At 38.7% G+C, this 16850-nt stretch overlaps 1 protein-coding gene across 1 annotated transcript in view; it reads left to right on the top strand.

Annotated features, from left to right (window-relative positions):
• Positions 1–16850, top strand: part of Lama2 (laminin subunit alpha 2) — a 668494-nt gene that overhangs the window by 642194 nt on the left and 9450 nt on the right. The window contains exons 58-63 of the mRNA XM_031380750.1: positions 3530–3706; positions 3938–4106; positions 11035–11147; positions 11440–11629; positions 13573–13728; positions 15106–15259. Coding sequence (XP_031236610.1) covers positions 3530–3706; positions 3938–4106; positions 11035–11147; positions 11440–11629; positions 13573–13728; positions 15106–15259 — 959 coding nt within the window. The remainder of the gene's footprint in view (positions 1–3529; positions 3707–3937; positions 4107–11034; positions 11148–11439; positions 11630–13572; positions 13729–15105; positions 15260–16850) is intronic.

The raw sequence follows: 16850 nt of genomic DNA, 5'->3' as shown, positions 1-16850 counted from the left end.
ACAACACTACAAGCAAGAACAAGAAACTACCCTTAGCAACAGTCGACTGCTTCCTACAGCAATTCTAAGGAATCCACTGTGCCACATTCTAGGCCACGGTTGTTGTTTAACCATTCTAAATTGTGTGTGAGAAGTGTATAATGTCCTTTCATCCCAAATGACAAAACAGTATATAATTTGCCTTGAGTTGCATGGTAGAAACAAGAGCCAGGTTTAAAACAAATAATAACCAGCCTAAATGCCTCATCTGTTCATCTGTGCTTGGCCTGCTATTTGTTCTTACCCATTGGGGACTTTAAGGATTTATATTCCTATGTAATGAGTACAATATGCTATTACTAATTTGAAAATACTTGCTTTCTCCCAATGCTTTTCATATGCTAAAGGTCAATCATTTCTTTTTCTAAATTTCAGAATAATGTGGTAACTGTAGAAGCATTCCTAAATTATTTGGATTTTTACCAAATTATGAGACATACTTTGCAAGACTGACCATCTCTTCTCTTTTGCTACTTTTTAACCCCTACCACATCACCTCCTCTCTACCTCTTCCTTTAAAGGAAAGAAACTCAGTCATTTTCTTATCTAACTTCCTGATAACCAGCAATCCCTGCTATTTGTGACTGCCTTGATTTTGATCTTTCCCCTGGAGTCTACCCCGTGAACATCAGTACTAATTGGACAAAAACTTTGAAACCCTAAGTGCTGAAATAGCTACTTGGGTGACTAGGAAAAAGGACTAGGTTGAGTCTGTCCCTTCTCTGTAAAAGCATTCAGTACTCAGCCACAGAATACAGCTAAAGAACAAGACATTAGATTTTCAGAAGTTAGGACTTCTGGAGGTCATGCTTCAGATGCAGCAGTCCAAACATTGTTTCCCTTAGCAATCCAGGGCTGGAAAGATGGCTCAGTGGTTATGAGCACTGATGGCTCTTCCGAAGGTCCTGAGTTCAAATCCCAGCAACCACATGGTGGCTTACAACCATCTATAACGAGATTTGACACTCTCTTCTGGTATGTCTGAAGACAGCTACAGTGTACTTACATATAATCCATAAATAAATCTTTGGCCCTTAGCATTCCATGTATATCAATGAAAAAATCATTTCACTTTCCATAAATTACAAATACTCCTTTAATACCTTCTTTCACATACACAGTTGCATAAGACTTGAGAACTATTGGACCCATTTTCCAAATAAGTAAGGAACAAAATATAAGAAATAATATATGTATGAAACTGTGTGAATCAACCACTGAAATTATAAAATAGTTAGCTGTTTTCATAACACTAAGAGGGAGATGAGTGTTTATTATAGTTTTTTATATAAAGTAGCCTATCAGTTAAAAGTTAGAAATGAGGGGCTGAAGAGATGACTCAGTGGTTAAGAGCACATACTAGTCTAGGGGAAGATCAAAGTTTGGTTCCAAGCACCCATATCCCATGGCTTACAATCACTTGGAACACCGGCTCCAGGGCATCCTGTACCATCTTTTCCAGTCCAGAGGCCTCGCACACTGGAATATACCTACTCAGAGACAAACATACATACATACATATAATTAAAGATACAATGAATCACTAAAAATAGCATAACTAAAACAGATTATCACATCAGAATGGATGCATTGTTAACATCCTTATCTAAAAAGGAACTGAATCAGTTATTTATACTTAATGTTTCTTGAATATGAAATGTGAGGAAAATTCAACCGTAGTCTTCTAGCAGTGCCCCTATTATGTACCACAGCCTCTGGGCAAACTCTTAATTAATGTATTCCACTGTTTGAAGTAAGCATTTTTAATCTCCATTTTATAAATGAATAAAATGAAACTAAGCATGATTAAATAACTTGCCCAAGGTCATGCTGCTAGGAACACTCCACATTAATACTGAATTCCAATCTGGCTTCCTAGAGGCTCACATTCCTTCTGCATTAGAGCTTGGTAAGGCCTGTTGTCACACTGCCTGGATTGAACAAGACTGTTGGTGAATATACCATAGAGAGACTAGTCCTTATTCCTTAACACTCTAATCAAGATGAGAAAGTCAACATCCCTTAGTAGTGGATTAAACCTGCACTTAAGTCCTCAGGAGCTCTGTTCTGCATGTTAAGAAAACAGTGCTTTAGCATAAGAAGTTGAGAGAAGGTGTGTCTCAGCAAGTGCCTCCTGCCTGGAAGTGAGTGGCTGTCTCAGCCCTATAACCTTCCAATACCCCAGGCAATGAAGTTGCATCCCCAGTTCTTGCCAACACATTTTTCCAGTCCTTTCTTTAAAACAAACAAACAAAAAGTTCTCCCTAGTTTTGAAACAAAGTCTTTACTTTGCCTCTACACCCCCTTAAGTGTGCCATTTCAAGCCATGACTAAGCTTATTTTATTCTATTTTCCTGTGTTGAAATTAGACCAAAAAGGATCCATTGTTCAGTTCTAAGTCCTAACATATCTTAATTTATTATTTCTGACTTGATCACTTTGATCTCCTTCCCGCTCTCTCTCCTTCCCATCCTCCACATTGCTAACAAAAATCAATTAATTTGGCATTCATTTAGGTCTTGTCTTCAGATTAAGATTAAGACTAAATTCTTAGTAATCCATTTATAACCTGTCCATGATGGCAAACAGATATCTAGTCACTGTTAGGACTAAGCTCAAAACCTGCTGCTACAAAGAACAAAAGAAAATGCCTTAGGTCATTTTCATCATTAGAACTCCATTTCTTGGTTCTTTGCCTTTGTATCCAAGTAGTATGCAGTTCTCAATTAGTAGTGTGTGAGTAATCACTCATAAGCAAATTAGGGAAATTAATGAAACAGCCACTGAGAAAAATCACTGCAAGGAACAATTAGCTTGTTGTTCTGGCCTGCCTCTTCTATTCGAAAGGTAGCAGCTACATTCTTTATAAAATGTACTGTAAGTGTTTGCTGTTGGATTCCTGCAATATAAGCTCTCAAGAGGATAGTTTGTCCCCTAGCAAGAAGATAATAGATAGCACAAACCAAGACACAAAGAGCAAAACAAAATGCAACCCATACTGTGCCAAACTCACAGATCCTTATCTGATTAGACATTGCTATACAGCCCTGCAGCCTCTCCTCTTGCAGAATGTGTGTTGGGCTAGAAACCTGTGCTGCCACCTGAATCTGAGATACATGACACAGCTGCACGATTGCTGAGTTTCCATAATCTTTCAATCCAAATTAATGAGCAAGATATGACACAACGTCCTAGGAAACAATGGTGTTGGTTAGTTGCTTGATTTTGGGGGTCCTAGTCATGCAGTCTGGGCCATTTTAGAAGCTATGGGAGGTCAGAGTGCTATAGGATAGACATGCATGTATGCTGTCAGTGAGCTGAGAAATCATGGTTTCAAAGCCAGGTTAAGTTACATATCTAGACCTGTTCTCAACAATAGTAATAGTGACCACATAATAGATAAATAAATTCACGGGAGCAGAGAGTATAGGTGGCAGGAAAGACGTTTCTAATGGTACTGGGTATTTGTTGTCTTTAAATGTTTTATCAGAATCTTCACTGTTCAAGTTGATGAAGACAGAAGACATATGCAAAACCTGACAGAGGAACAGCCCATTGAAGTGAAAAAGCTCTTTGTCGGGGGTGCTCCTCCTGAATTTCAGCCCTCCCCACTCAGGAATATTCCGGCCTTTCAAGGCTGTGTGTGGAACCTTGTTATTAACTCCATGTAAGTAACTCACATTTCTGCTGCCAATTTGCTTTATAATTTAGTATGAAAGTGCCTGTGGCATCCACATTATCTAAAACCATGAAAGGAAAGAGGGTATGAAAGACCTTTAATTTAGACCTGGAATTCTACCCTGGCCATTTCAAGGTAGGGCTGGGGACTAATTTAAATGTTAAGGAAAAAGAAAATGAAAAACTATGATAAACTTTCATTCTGATTGTGTTTTATTAGCCCCATGGACTTTGCACAGCCTATAGCCTTCAAAAATGCTGACATTGGCCGCTGTGCCTATCAAAAGCCCCGGGAAGATGAAGGTGAAGCAGTTCCAGCTGAAGTTATTGTCCAGCCTCAGCCAGTGCCTACCTCTGCCTTCCCTTTCCCAGACTCCACCATGGCACATGTAAGTGTTCGTATAGACTCTGCTTTGGAACCTTCTAGCTTGAGCCATTTTCAGAAGGGAAATAGTTCAAGATATCTAGCAGATTCTGCCACTAGCACTGGAGGACCAGAAACCTGTCTATAAAAACCCAACTTCCTCATGATTTCTTTGGATTGCTTTTATTTTCATATCCCTTTACTTTTGGTGTTCATAAACTAGAACTGATTCCCATTGGAAAGCTGAAGAGGACAGATTTTCAGAATCTAGACTCAAAGCCATTTATAACACCAATTCCTAGAGATAATTATGGCAGTATGTGGACCCTTTGAATTTTATACATACACCTCATATAATCTGGGGCTTTAAGTTTTCAAAATGGTAATCCATAATCACAAATGTCTATATCATTTAAACGTATGACTGTGTCTAACATGGTTTTTCCATTACTCATACGCACAGAGGTAGTCACACAAAATGCACCACAGTACAAGAGGATATCCTTGGTGAAAACCTCAGTTGCACACAGCCAGCATGTGCCCTACTCCCAGCTCTCCTACCTACCAGATTAATGAATGTGGGAAAGAAAGCTACTTAGTCACACAAGGCCCCAGGTACCTAACTTGTAAAGTATGGATATGAATGGCCCAGTTGTCAAACTTCCTGAGAATTTTAGAAGATAGTTTCTAAATGCCTAAAGTAAACTAAGGGTATACTCTGCTTTTTTTCAAGGCTTACCTACTATGCTCCTACCTCTAGCTAAAGTGCTAACCAATGTGATGTGTAGTTCTCATAACAGCTCTGTCAAATACGAATTGGCATCTCTTACTTCCAGTAGGTTGGGTGAGAATTTTCAATCTGAAGATAACTCACAAGTTCATTCAAACTCATGTCAGGATGGTGATTTTAATCCAGTACGTCAGAGTCTGAAAGCTAGCCTTGATAAGTCATTGTTCCTGGACAGCCCGTTGAGGGCTACTGAGTGGATTTCTAGCTTTCACTATTAGAAGCTTTAAGGAACCAAGTACATCTGAGAATTAAAGTCCTTCATCATAGCTCATTATTTTATTAGATTTCCAGTAGGAAACCATGAAGCCAAGAGACAGGTGAGATAAGGGGCTCAGCTGTGTCAGAATTGTTCTTCTCCAGAAGATACTGCCGTTTACAGATTCACAATGACATTGGAGATGATCCATCTCACTGCAATCAGGAGCATATGTATCAATCACAGTTCTGAACCATGGCTAATAATGGCATGTGTGGGCTTAAGATTTTGAAAACACATGGATACAATATCCTTTGGCTCATTCACTCAAGATTATTATTACATGACAAGCCAAATAGTTAATCAGAAAAGCTGATTATTTAATGAATCAGCATTTAAGCCTCTGAAAAATGAGTCTTCTGGTTCTAGGATGTTTATCATGAAATTATAATAATGAATATATTGCAATCAATATTCTTATAATATAAATATCAACAGGTGTGGTGTAGGTGAAACTTTGGAAAATGATACTTTATTTTTATAAGATATTTGTCTTCACTTATGTATATTATTAGAAACATTTTCTTTACAAAAAGAAATGCAAATAACAACCGGAAGGCTGTGGTCAAGTCGCGTGACCACTGGTAGGATCTGCTACATAGGTGATCCCAACAAATGCACCAACTAGTTGACTCCGAATGAGTAATCATGTTTGGTCAAGCACAACCTCTTGGACCTTCTCATCAGTTTTTCATCTTTGTGTGTTGGTTTGTTTTGGATGGGATAAAGAAAACCATTAGTGGACTTTATAAAACACCTCATTTTTTGTTGTGAAATGAATAACCCAGTTTTTGCTTAATTCTTAGTCATCCAAAGTTAGACAATGCTTCCCACATGTTATCTCATCTGACAGTGCCAGAACCTAGCTAGCTTCCCCTTATGTTTCATTCTTATGATACAACTCATTTGGATCTGGGATATTCCTGTATATTCTAAACATTTTGCTTTAAGAGGGGTCCCTCAAGCACATGACTCTAGTTTCTGAAGAGCACAGCTTTCAAAAACATGGAGACTTTTACAAATGAGCTCTCTTGGAACCTCATATTCTAATTCTGGTTTTCATTTCCTCTTAGCAAAATGATGTGTTTTCGAAAATACAACATTCTGCTTAGACAAGCCAAGGGCTTGAGGAGCAGCTTAACTTGTTGATCAGGAAGAACCACATCACTGGCAGAAAAGATTGTGGAAATCCCAGCTCCTCTCTATTTATGCTTTAATGTCTATCAATATTTGTTTGCATGTATGTATGTAGGTGTAGCATATAATTAATGCACACAACATTCAAAAGAAGGTACTATATCCTTTAGAACTGGAGGTGAGGACAGTTGTGGGTTATCATACGGATGCTGGGAATTGAACACAGTATCCTCTGCAAGGATAGTGTTCTTACTTTCTAATCCAGCATAGAAATTTTAACTCATAAGTGACCCCATGAGAGAAATTACAAAAGAGTCTTGAATTATACACACAAATAATAGAGACCTGAGTCACACCTGAAATTTTTCCTCCTTCACATTGAATTCATTGAAGACTGTAGGGTCAGAATTATAGTTTTAGAACTTTCCAACTTCATGAAATTGTTTCAGAGAAAGTCTTACTGTGTAGATCATGCTGGTCTGAAACTCACAGGAGATCCACTGGCCTCTGCCTCTCACGTGTTGGAGTGAAAGGCCTCTGCCACCACACCAAGCAGGATTTGAAAGGTTCAGCTCCTCTGTCAGAATGATACATATTATCCATTTTAATGTGATCTATGCTTTCTCTTTTGGAGAAAAATGAGCCTTCCTTTTAAATGTGACTAAAAGTTAAGACAAAAAAAGTTAACTTAGTATTTTATTTTATAAACTATATTTATTGAGTACACAATCAATGTAGGATTGATATTGTCATGGCAACTAGGAAGGAGCAGAGAGGGAAGAAGAGACCACCTGCCATTGCTGGGTGAGCTATGCAGGTCACATCCAACGCGTGAAGTAATCCAACTAGCTTTGATGATCATTAGGTGAGGAATAACATACTGTCAGTAAAACAGCAAGAAGAGTGTCTAGCCTGTGGTAACACCCATCATGCTATCTCCTTCTGTGAGAACTAGGTGATAGATGCTTTCATACTTTCAGGGTGAATACAAGTGCCGAGGGTCCCCCAGATACTGAAATGTGTTCTCTTTGTCAGCAATTTCAAAATCAGGCATAAAATGCTTTTTAGATCTTGTGTCTCAACATTTTAAGATGAAATTTTAAAATCATCCCAGGTTAATCTTGGTAGTAGGAACTTCTACCTACCCATACTTCCTTACTGACATGAGTTGTCCTTCTTGCCCATTTTTTTTCTTCCTCACACTCTTCACCCCTAACTTTGCCAGCAGCTTATAGTGAAAAGAAAGCATTTACTATGGTTCAGGCTACTTGAAAAGTATCCTGGGAAAAGCCCTGCCCTGTGAAATGGATATGTCAATCCTGTGGTTTTATGTGGTCTAACATCCTAGATTTGACCGTATTTCCTTCATGTTATCTTATCTCACAGCACCAGAATCTGGCAGTCCCTTGTACTATCTCCCTGATTATTTAGCCCATTACTAAGGAGAAAGACATCCCTGCATATTATGTTTGTGAATATTACTCATCTAGAATGATGGGGATGGAGCTGATAAGCATCTGGTCTTATCAATACAAAAATGTATCAATGTGTTCAAATGGGACAAGTGGCACAGCATTGATTCCAAGCCTTTGGACAAGCACAGCCCATGGGGATTGACACACAACAAGTTGGCTGCATTTCTTTTATGTGACTCTTACTGGAAAGTTGAATGTGGCACTTCCAGAGCCTGGTAGAAATGAAGAGTTCTGATAAAGTTCTTAGGAAAGTGAAGAGAAGCGAGCTAAGAAGGAAAAGAGCAGAACAAGAGAGAGTGGTCCCTGCAGTATGTGCCAGTATGCTAAAAGCTATAGATAGTTGAACCCATAGGATAAATCAACTGGGCATTGGCATGTATTTAAAGGGAAAATGCATTCTCCAGACCCCAAGTGGAACCCATCTTATGGCAAATCCCTATAAATAATCAGTTCCACCAAAGAGCTCACATCCAAGAAGTTAACATGATTCAGTGTCTCAGCAAACACAGCAGCAGGCATTGTCTATATCAGGACATCGAAGCCAGTGCTGAAAAAGTACCTACTTAGTATTCACCTACAAAGATCACCAAAGGCAAGCTTCAGATGGGACTTTAGCCCACACTTATTAGTGGGATCATTGACTCATGAAGGAAGGCAATTACACAAGTTTTAGCATGACTCATCACTTGCTGCTCTTTTTGATAAATGCAGTTGAAATCTCTGCTCTGCAACTATCTAAACTCAAAGTCCACTTACCAAGAAATCATACATTGCCTTGAATTCTGTAACGTATTTCCAAGTGTTAGTACTGCACCGGAATTAGAAATGACCACTGCTTTATTCTGACCTGAATGTTTACAGCTTGGAAAGGTTTGCTGGGACAACTGACCCTTCTCCTTGAGACTATGATTCCAGGGAGTGTGGCTTCCTTTCAAGCTACTTCAGCAACAAATACACTACTTTAATAGGCTTCCCGCACCCCTGTGTACCTCAGAATTGTCAACTGCAAAGCAGAAACAAACCATCCTGTCCTTAATCGCCTTTCCCCTGTGTGCTTCATGTATTATGAAACATCACCACCAGATGGCAGAAGTGTATCATGTTGAGATTGATGAGTGTCTATTGAGGCTGATTTTTTAAAATTACTATTACTGCTGCTGTTGTTTTAGCAATTTTCAGAGATTATTGTATCCAAAACGTAGGAAAAGAGTGTCCTTGGGCCTAGAAGTGACGCTTATCACGTGCATCATGCTCCTCTTGCCTCTGTGATGCTTAATGCTATATATTGACAGACTAAATCCTCTTTCTTCCAACTGAATGTATTTCTGAAATGACTAGAATATCTGATAATATGTTCAAGGTGTGGCGATTGCTTCTCAGCCGTGGATCTGTTCAATACCTCTCTAATTTACCAACAGGCAAGTCATTGTGTTCAGCTATCACATGGCATTCCAAGACTGAAACTGCCCACAATGTAGCACCAATAAAATACCTGTTATTTACAACTGCCATCTGACCATTCTGATAGCCATATTAGAATATGACTTATATTAGCATATTATTTGGTGAATGACTAAGTGGCTGTGGCATCACTAACAGCGGCATTACCCAAAGGTAGATTTCTTCAACATGCACATTATTGTTCCCTAATTCCAGGGCATCCATTGATGTTTTCAGGGTCTGTTTTTGAAGGTAAGGGTTTAGAGATGTTTTGGTGAAATTCTGTCACCAAGAAATCACAACACATACAATTCTCTTGGAGAATTCTAAGGAAGGCTACATACTACCGTATTTGCTGAGAATGAATCTTGTTCTATTAATAGTCTTAGAAGGCCAGGACATTAAGCCACCGAAGGCTTTCCATTTGGGCTTTCTTTGTTGGCCATGTAATAGCAAAGGCATTGCTGTGTGTTGTGAATAGATTACCCTGTCCTTCCTGGTGGGCTTTTACATAGATGTATGAATTTCAGCCAGTCTTCTTTTTGTAGCTGACCATCTCCTGGGAGGCAAAAAAGGAACTACCTCCATAAAGACCACTTTTATAGCTTTCCTGTAACACTTTTAAGCCTTTTTACCTGCTGTGGCATAATATGGGTTGCTTTGACCAAGCTCAAAAGAAAAGAGAATGAGGCTTTTCCTCGCATAAAGATGTCCTGAGTGCTGATGAGTCATGTCTGAGGTACTCTGTTGGAGAACACTCCTCACAAAAGCTTGCCCTAGACTGTTTGAGAGGACCTGCCTAGTCAGCGCTGGCTGGGGCTTCCTCCTTCTTCCAGCTATTAAATTCAGATCTGAATAGCAGACACGTTTATGCAAGGGTGCATGTTATTGTTATGAATTCTCACATACCCCAGGTCCTAAACGACTTCATCAGCTACCTGTACATCAAGCTAGCCTGTGAAAACAGATGTGGAGAAGGCTTATGGCTTTGTCATTTGAAGAACCTTATTTCCTGAGCAATGCATTATAATCCAAGTCACCAGGATTGGTTATGTGATTGGTGAGGCTATGTGCAAAGGGAAAATGCAGAGCCCCTTCATCAAACATGATTATGAATTTCCAGGTGGTGACAGCATAGCATTAGAGCAAATGACTGCACATCTGTATACCTAGCTGTCCCACTCAAGCACCTAGGAAGCTGATCTTTGAACAGCAGCAGGGAAAATGGTGTATGGTGGGTTGCATTAAAAGAAAAAGAAAAAAAAAAAACCACACGTGCTGGTTGCCTAGCAACTAGCTAAGGCCCTAAGTGGGCTGACTTGCAGGTTTTAAGATACACCATCTTGAAATTCTGAATTTACAGCAACCTTCTAGTGGACTGATAATTTCCAAGGAAAAATACTATAATGGGAAGTAGAAATGGGGAGGCAAGGAGGAACACATTTTTCTATTTTTATAATCCAAGTAGCTAGCCCATAATTCTCCCTGGTCCATCTTCTAAGAACACAACTCCTCATCAGTGAAATAAATGTGGAAAAGAAATTGCACTTTCCCCAAAAATATGAACAATGTTTTCCTTACAGAGTAAGGAAAATATAAATGTATCCGTTTTTTTTTTTTAACACATTCCTTTAGCAATTCCAAGACATTATTAAGGAAAACTAGTTTGAATTCACTGAGCATTTCATAAGTACCTATTGTCCTGAAGATTACAGAAATAAATAAGAGGTAAGTTTTAGTGTTAGGAATTCTACATCATTCAAGGTCAGGAAGGGAATACATAAAGAACACTCTGACAGAAACGTTGCCTGTGTGTCTGGCCGTGATCTCATCTCCTGTCCCCGGTACTTCTCAGGGTCTCTGTGTGGCAGAATCAGAACCAGCTCTTCTGACAGGGAGCAAGCAGTTTGGGCTTTCCAGAAACAGCCACATTGCTATTGCTTTTGATGACACCAAAGTTAAAAACCGGTATGTATTATTCTGCAACATGGCACAAGAACTGCTGAATATTCACATTTAATCAAGTCTAATCAATTATGTGTAAAATTTCTAGTGTTAGAGATTTGTTTTTTAATTTGCTGAATAAAGTAAAAAATAGAACTCTGTCTGCCTTGAACTCGTGTAGAAGATTCATAACCCTAGACAGACCCTCTGCTTCAGATTTTCTACCCTTCCTACATATCCTTGTATAAAACCACTTTGTTTTAGCCTAACAATGCTCTTGGTCTTCTGTTTTTCTTTCCACATTTGTATTTTGCAGTCTCACCATTGAGCTGGAGGTGCGAACTGAAGCTGAGTCAGGCTTGCTCTTTTACATGGCTCGGATCAATCATGCAGATTTTGCTACTGTTCAGCTGAGGAATGGCTTCCCCTACTTCAGTTATGATTTGGGGAGCGGGGACACAAGCACCATGATCCCCACAAGAATCAATGATGGCCAGTGGCACAAGGTAACAACCCACAATGTATGTGGTTGTCTAAGAAGGGTCCTTGGAGACAGCCATAAACTGTCCCCTGACAGAACTGTTGTGACAATGCAGACCCTAACTCTAGAGTTACAGAACTATGGCAGAGACCAGACAAATGGCCAGAGGTGTGTTCATAGGCCACAGCTTGAGAACAAGTCTAGATGTGAGTAGCTTTCTGATTCATCACTTATGGGCTCATTGGGATACTACAGAGTCCTGCCATTGGTAGTGGAACTGTGGCTACCAAGAAACTGTCAACAAACCAGGCTCAGGCCATGAAAGATGATTCCATCAGTTTAATCAGGAATTAGAAGACAACAGAATGTTTTCATCATGAGGCTTCCATACTTGGCTTAGAGAAATAATGTTTGTTCCAAGGCTGCCATTCCTCTCCACTAAGAAAACAATACATGGTCAAAGTATACACTGGAAACATTAAGATGAGCCCTAAGACTTAGCCCTCACTCAAGCACACACTGATCTAAAAATCAGGAGACTGAAAATCTCCACAAGACCGAGCACAGTTGCCCCAAGGCACCATTTCCACCAAAAGCCATTGACAACAGCTTTAATCATTGGCCTTACACCCAGAACCTGGTGCTATTGTGGGCACAAAAGGCTCATTTGCCAACTTGCTCCTCTTTGGCATGACTGCAGGTAGATAAATATGTGGCCTGATTAAAGTAAGCTCTTGAAAGTTCTCTCTGCACCTGTGATAGCCTATTAAGTAAAGTTTCCCTAGGTAGACCAATAAAAAGTTTAATTTTCAGAATGCAATATTATTAGATGTTGGATTTGATATATTAACCTACTTTGGCTTGTCATGTTGGAGAGAGAGCCAACAAATGGAAGAAAATAGAATTATAATATAAACCTCAAGCCAATCAATTTGTTACCCTGGAAATAAGACATGAGACCTTTTTGGCTTGGGAGAAAAAAATGTAGCAAATGAGGTTTCTGGTCAGAAAGATTTTGTTAATTTCTTCTGTTCTTCAGCTAATAGAAGAGTAAATATAACACTTGAGGGAAAAAATAGACATATTGATGGACCACAAAGTTGAGATTAGGAGAGGCAATTTATGTAGGATAATTAGCCTTAATAGTAAAGACAGATTTCACTTGTAAATGTTTAAAAAAAAAATCCTACTTCCTAAACCAAAATAGATGTGTTTAAAATGTGGAGCTGTACTATTCTAATCCTGTTGTAACTTGTTTTCCAGTACTCTTTATGCCCCAGCATCATCCCATAACTAAATGCAGACTCCCCAGGCCTCACATTTCTTCCTTCTCTCATACACCCCTTTTATGAGTTCACAGATCTTAGGTTTATATTTTCCTCCCTGACTTCAGACCAGTCAGCTGCTATAGGAATAGCATTGCTCCCGCCCTGATCTCCCTACCTGTAATGTTGCACAAGAAGGGATACTATGAATAACTGAAGACGTATTAGGAGCCCAGTCTTTACTCATCCAAATTAATACATTACTAAAGGTAGAGCTTGAAACCTAGCTCAGTGATGTATACTTATACTAGTGCTGGAGACACTGGAGTGATAGGGTCTTGAGTTCAGAGCCAACCTAGGCTATATAAGACCTTGTTTCAATAACCATGATTATAATAATCAAGACATGAATTTTGCAGCTCTCTTAGCTCAAGGTGGAGATGTCTTCAAAACTGTTCATGGCACATCTAGCTTTGAGGCATGTATCTACTAAGCTGTGTTCGAAATTTTATCTAAAACTTACTCAGAAAAGAAATTGCATTCCAAGGCAGAATTTGATATGCTCTGTAAAACATATTTTCCTTCACTCATATTATAGACTTAGCACTTAAGTGATACCAATTTTCCTTGGAACTACCAGGAAGATTCTTTGTCTTCTGGCTTCGTTTAAGATTAACATTGATGATGCCTCCTCATTTTGTAGATTAAGATTATGAGAGTGAAGCAGGAGGGAATTCTTTATGTAGATGATGCCTCCAACAAAACCATCAGTCCCAAGAAAGCCGACATCCTGGATGTTGTGGGGATTCTGTATGTCGGTGGATTGCCGATCAACTATACCACACGCAGAATTGGTCCAGTGAGTGTCTAATTCCTTGTTGGGTGTTGGTTATTTGGTAAAGTTAGTGACTTGTGCAAAAATGTGTATGTGTGTGTGTGTGTGTGTGTGTGTGTGTGTGTGTATGTGTGTGTGTGTGTGTGAAAGACACACACACATAGCCTTTATACTGTGATAGGCTTTAAACAATGTAATAGCTGAGCCACTTCTTAACCTCCATGCCATTTAATCCACCTTTTCTGATAATCCCTAGTTATTATATACTAAATTCTATATTCTACCTTGGCTGCCCTGGACCCAGTTGGGCAGCCCTCTGGGTTGTCCTCTTCTGGATCCTCACATGGCCTCTCTATGTCTCTCAACACTCCACTCTTCTCAGGCATGGTCTCTCTCTTTTCCTCCACCTCTCCCAGCATAAGAGGAACTTCTTCCTCTTTTTCTGTCCCAAGCCACAGAAATTCTCAAAACCCACTGTCTGTCTTCTCAGCTATTGGCTGTTGGTATGTTTATTTACCAATCAGAACCAACTGGAGACAGGTTCCAAGAAGCTATGTGCAGACACTCGTGTGAGCAATTTAGTAGGGAATTTTAATTAGCATCTGTAATACAAGCAGCTACACTTCTCTACTTGATTAATAAGTGTCATTGGAGATCTCTGTCTCTCTCTGTCTCTCTCTTCCTCTCTCTTGCCACCACTTGTGTGTTTGTATGAATAATACAAATCACCCTTTTCATAACTATGGGATATGTTACCTATCTATCAAAAATAAGAGTCTGGAGTGATAGTAGCAAAAATGATCAACTTGAATTTCTAAAGCCAATGGACTATAATGTATCAGAAAGCATAGGGTTAAGTTGGTTCTAAATTCCATCATCACTAAAATCTTTTATACAAACTTTCATGATTTAAACAAGTATTTTCTTAGGGGAGGGACCATTAGGCTTTTGTCCCAAAGACAGTAGAACTGATCAAAATTTAATTGTCTTTTTTTTTTAGTAGAAATTGAAACAGATCACAACTGAACCCATTGATAGTAAGGTTAACAAATTATTCATAGAAATATGAAATCAGGGAATATAAGAGATGAATCAAAAGTTACCATCCTTAGATAGAGCTCACAGTTCTGGCAAGTCAATAGGCACATGCTGTGACTAGGTCCTCAGAATATCATAGTGGTCACAGTTAGATGCATCCTGGTGGACAAGCTTAATGTTGGATTTCTGTCCCCTGTGCTGTGAAGTCTGGGGTACGAAGGTCCAGGGCCAGACAGCTTTGAGGTATGTTGTAGGACAACTAGCTAATGACTATGTGCAGTGTACCCCACAGGTGGTTATACTACATATAGAGGTACAACTTTGCTAAACCTGGCATCTGTTCCTTCTGACCTGACTGCTCAGGTGACCTACAGCCTGGACGGCTGTGTTAGGAATCTTCACATGGAACAAGCCCCTGTTAATCTGGACCAGCCTACCTCCAGTTTTCATGTTGGGACATGCTTTGCAAATGCAGAGAGGGGGACGTACTTCGATGGAACTGGTTTTGCTAAAGCAGGTAAGCTACTTTTGCTTCCTCTCTGTTAAATATTCATGACATATAAATGCTGACTTCTTGCCTGTGTCAAAAAAATGATAGTTCCACAGCATCCTGAGCTATTCTTCATTTAATACAAACACTAGTTTCTATCACTAGCAAAAACTACCTCTAAAACATTCATGTATGATTAATGGGGACAGGGGCTGCAGTTCAATGGTAAAGCGCATGGCTAGCATGATTGAGGCCCTCAGTTCTGTCTTTAAGAGACAAAGCAAACCAACATCTACAACAAAAACTCATGTGAGTGATTCTGATAAAAAGCTTATAAGAAAAAACATTAAGTAATAGGAAGAAAGGTTATTTGGAGAGTCTGTACTATTTCCTTCACTGGAGATCAGTGGCAGCAAAATAAACCTAACTACACAAGAGGGCTCACATGGAATGTCTTCCTTTTCAATGTTCTTTGTCTAACTTTCAGCAGATGAGATATCATCTTTCATTCTTCCTTTAAAAGTCCAAAAGTCCTCTCAGGGTTCCATTTCATCACACACACACACACACACACAGACACCCACACACACACCTACGCAAATACCCATATATACACAGGCACAGTGGTACCCATTTGTTGTTGATGGTGCCAAAAGATACCATTATGCTTGGCATTAAGTATCACTTTCCAATATAAGTCTGCATTACTGAAATTGAACAACACATTGGAAAGGACAATAAGAAGTAATCTCTGTTCACATAAAACTCTTTGAATTAGCTACTACAAGAGAATATTCAGGACCATGAGTCCCACATATTTATTCATTAGGAAAAAAAAAGGAACCAGTAATGTGTGAATGCTAATTATAATAAATAGGGAAATAAAATGTAATTTCTGCCTTTAGAAATATATTACCAATGATAAAAATTCAATTTTGGAAGAAATCACAAAAAGAAAAGAAAAGTAATTTTTTAACTTTTATTGCATTATGATGAGAAAAGTTATATAATTTCAATTTATCTGAATTTGTTAACATTTAAAAACATATTTTAAGTAAGTAGAATTAAATCACATTCTTGTTTCCCTTTTGTACCCCAACTCTTCCCAGAGACCCCCCTTCAATACCTACAATATCTTTTTGTCATATTTCTTAAAATTTATAAAATATTATAACTATAAAAATAAGTATTATAAAAGTTGTTTGATATTAAACAATCAATCTAACAGTCTTATGTAGATGTTTGTCTACAGCAATAGGGAAAGTATGTTTTTCTCAATATAAATTTTAAATAACTCCAAACATATTAACTGTATATTTCAAAACAATACATCACTACTAGAATTTTCTTAAATGAACATACATATATAAAGACTTTTTGTTTGTTTGTTTTGTATTTACTAGAGTTTAAAATCTTGGCTATTACTGTGGTACAAGCCCAAAATAAGAACAATTTTTAGACATTGGATTTCATTGTAATAAGGCTGTACTTCAAAGACCCTCACATCACCAAAGGATTTTACCTCCGTTGTAGCAGAGAGTTGACAGTTCTGCTTCATCAAGAAATGAATTGTAGGCACGATTTTTGGATACAGACTTCTTGTTATGGTCAAAGCTAT

The sequence above is a fragment of the Mastomys coucha genome, unplaced genomic scaffold (assembly GCF_008632895.1).
Source record: "Mastomys coucha isolate ucsf_1 unplaced genomic scaffold, UCSF_Mcou_1 pScaffold2, whole genome shotgun sequence".
Classification (NCBI taxonomy): Eukaryota; Metazoa; Chordata; class Mammalia; order Rodentia; family Muridae; genus Mastomys; species Mastomys coucha.
Note: the sequence above shows the minus strand (reverse complement) of the source record. Positions and strands in the feature narration are given on the sequence as shown.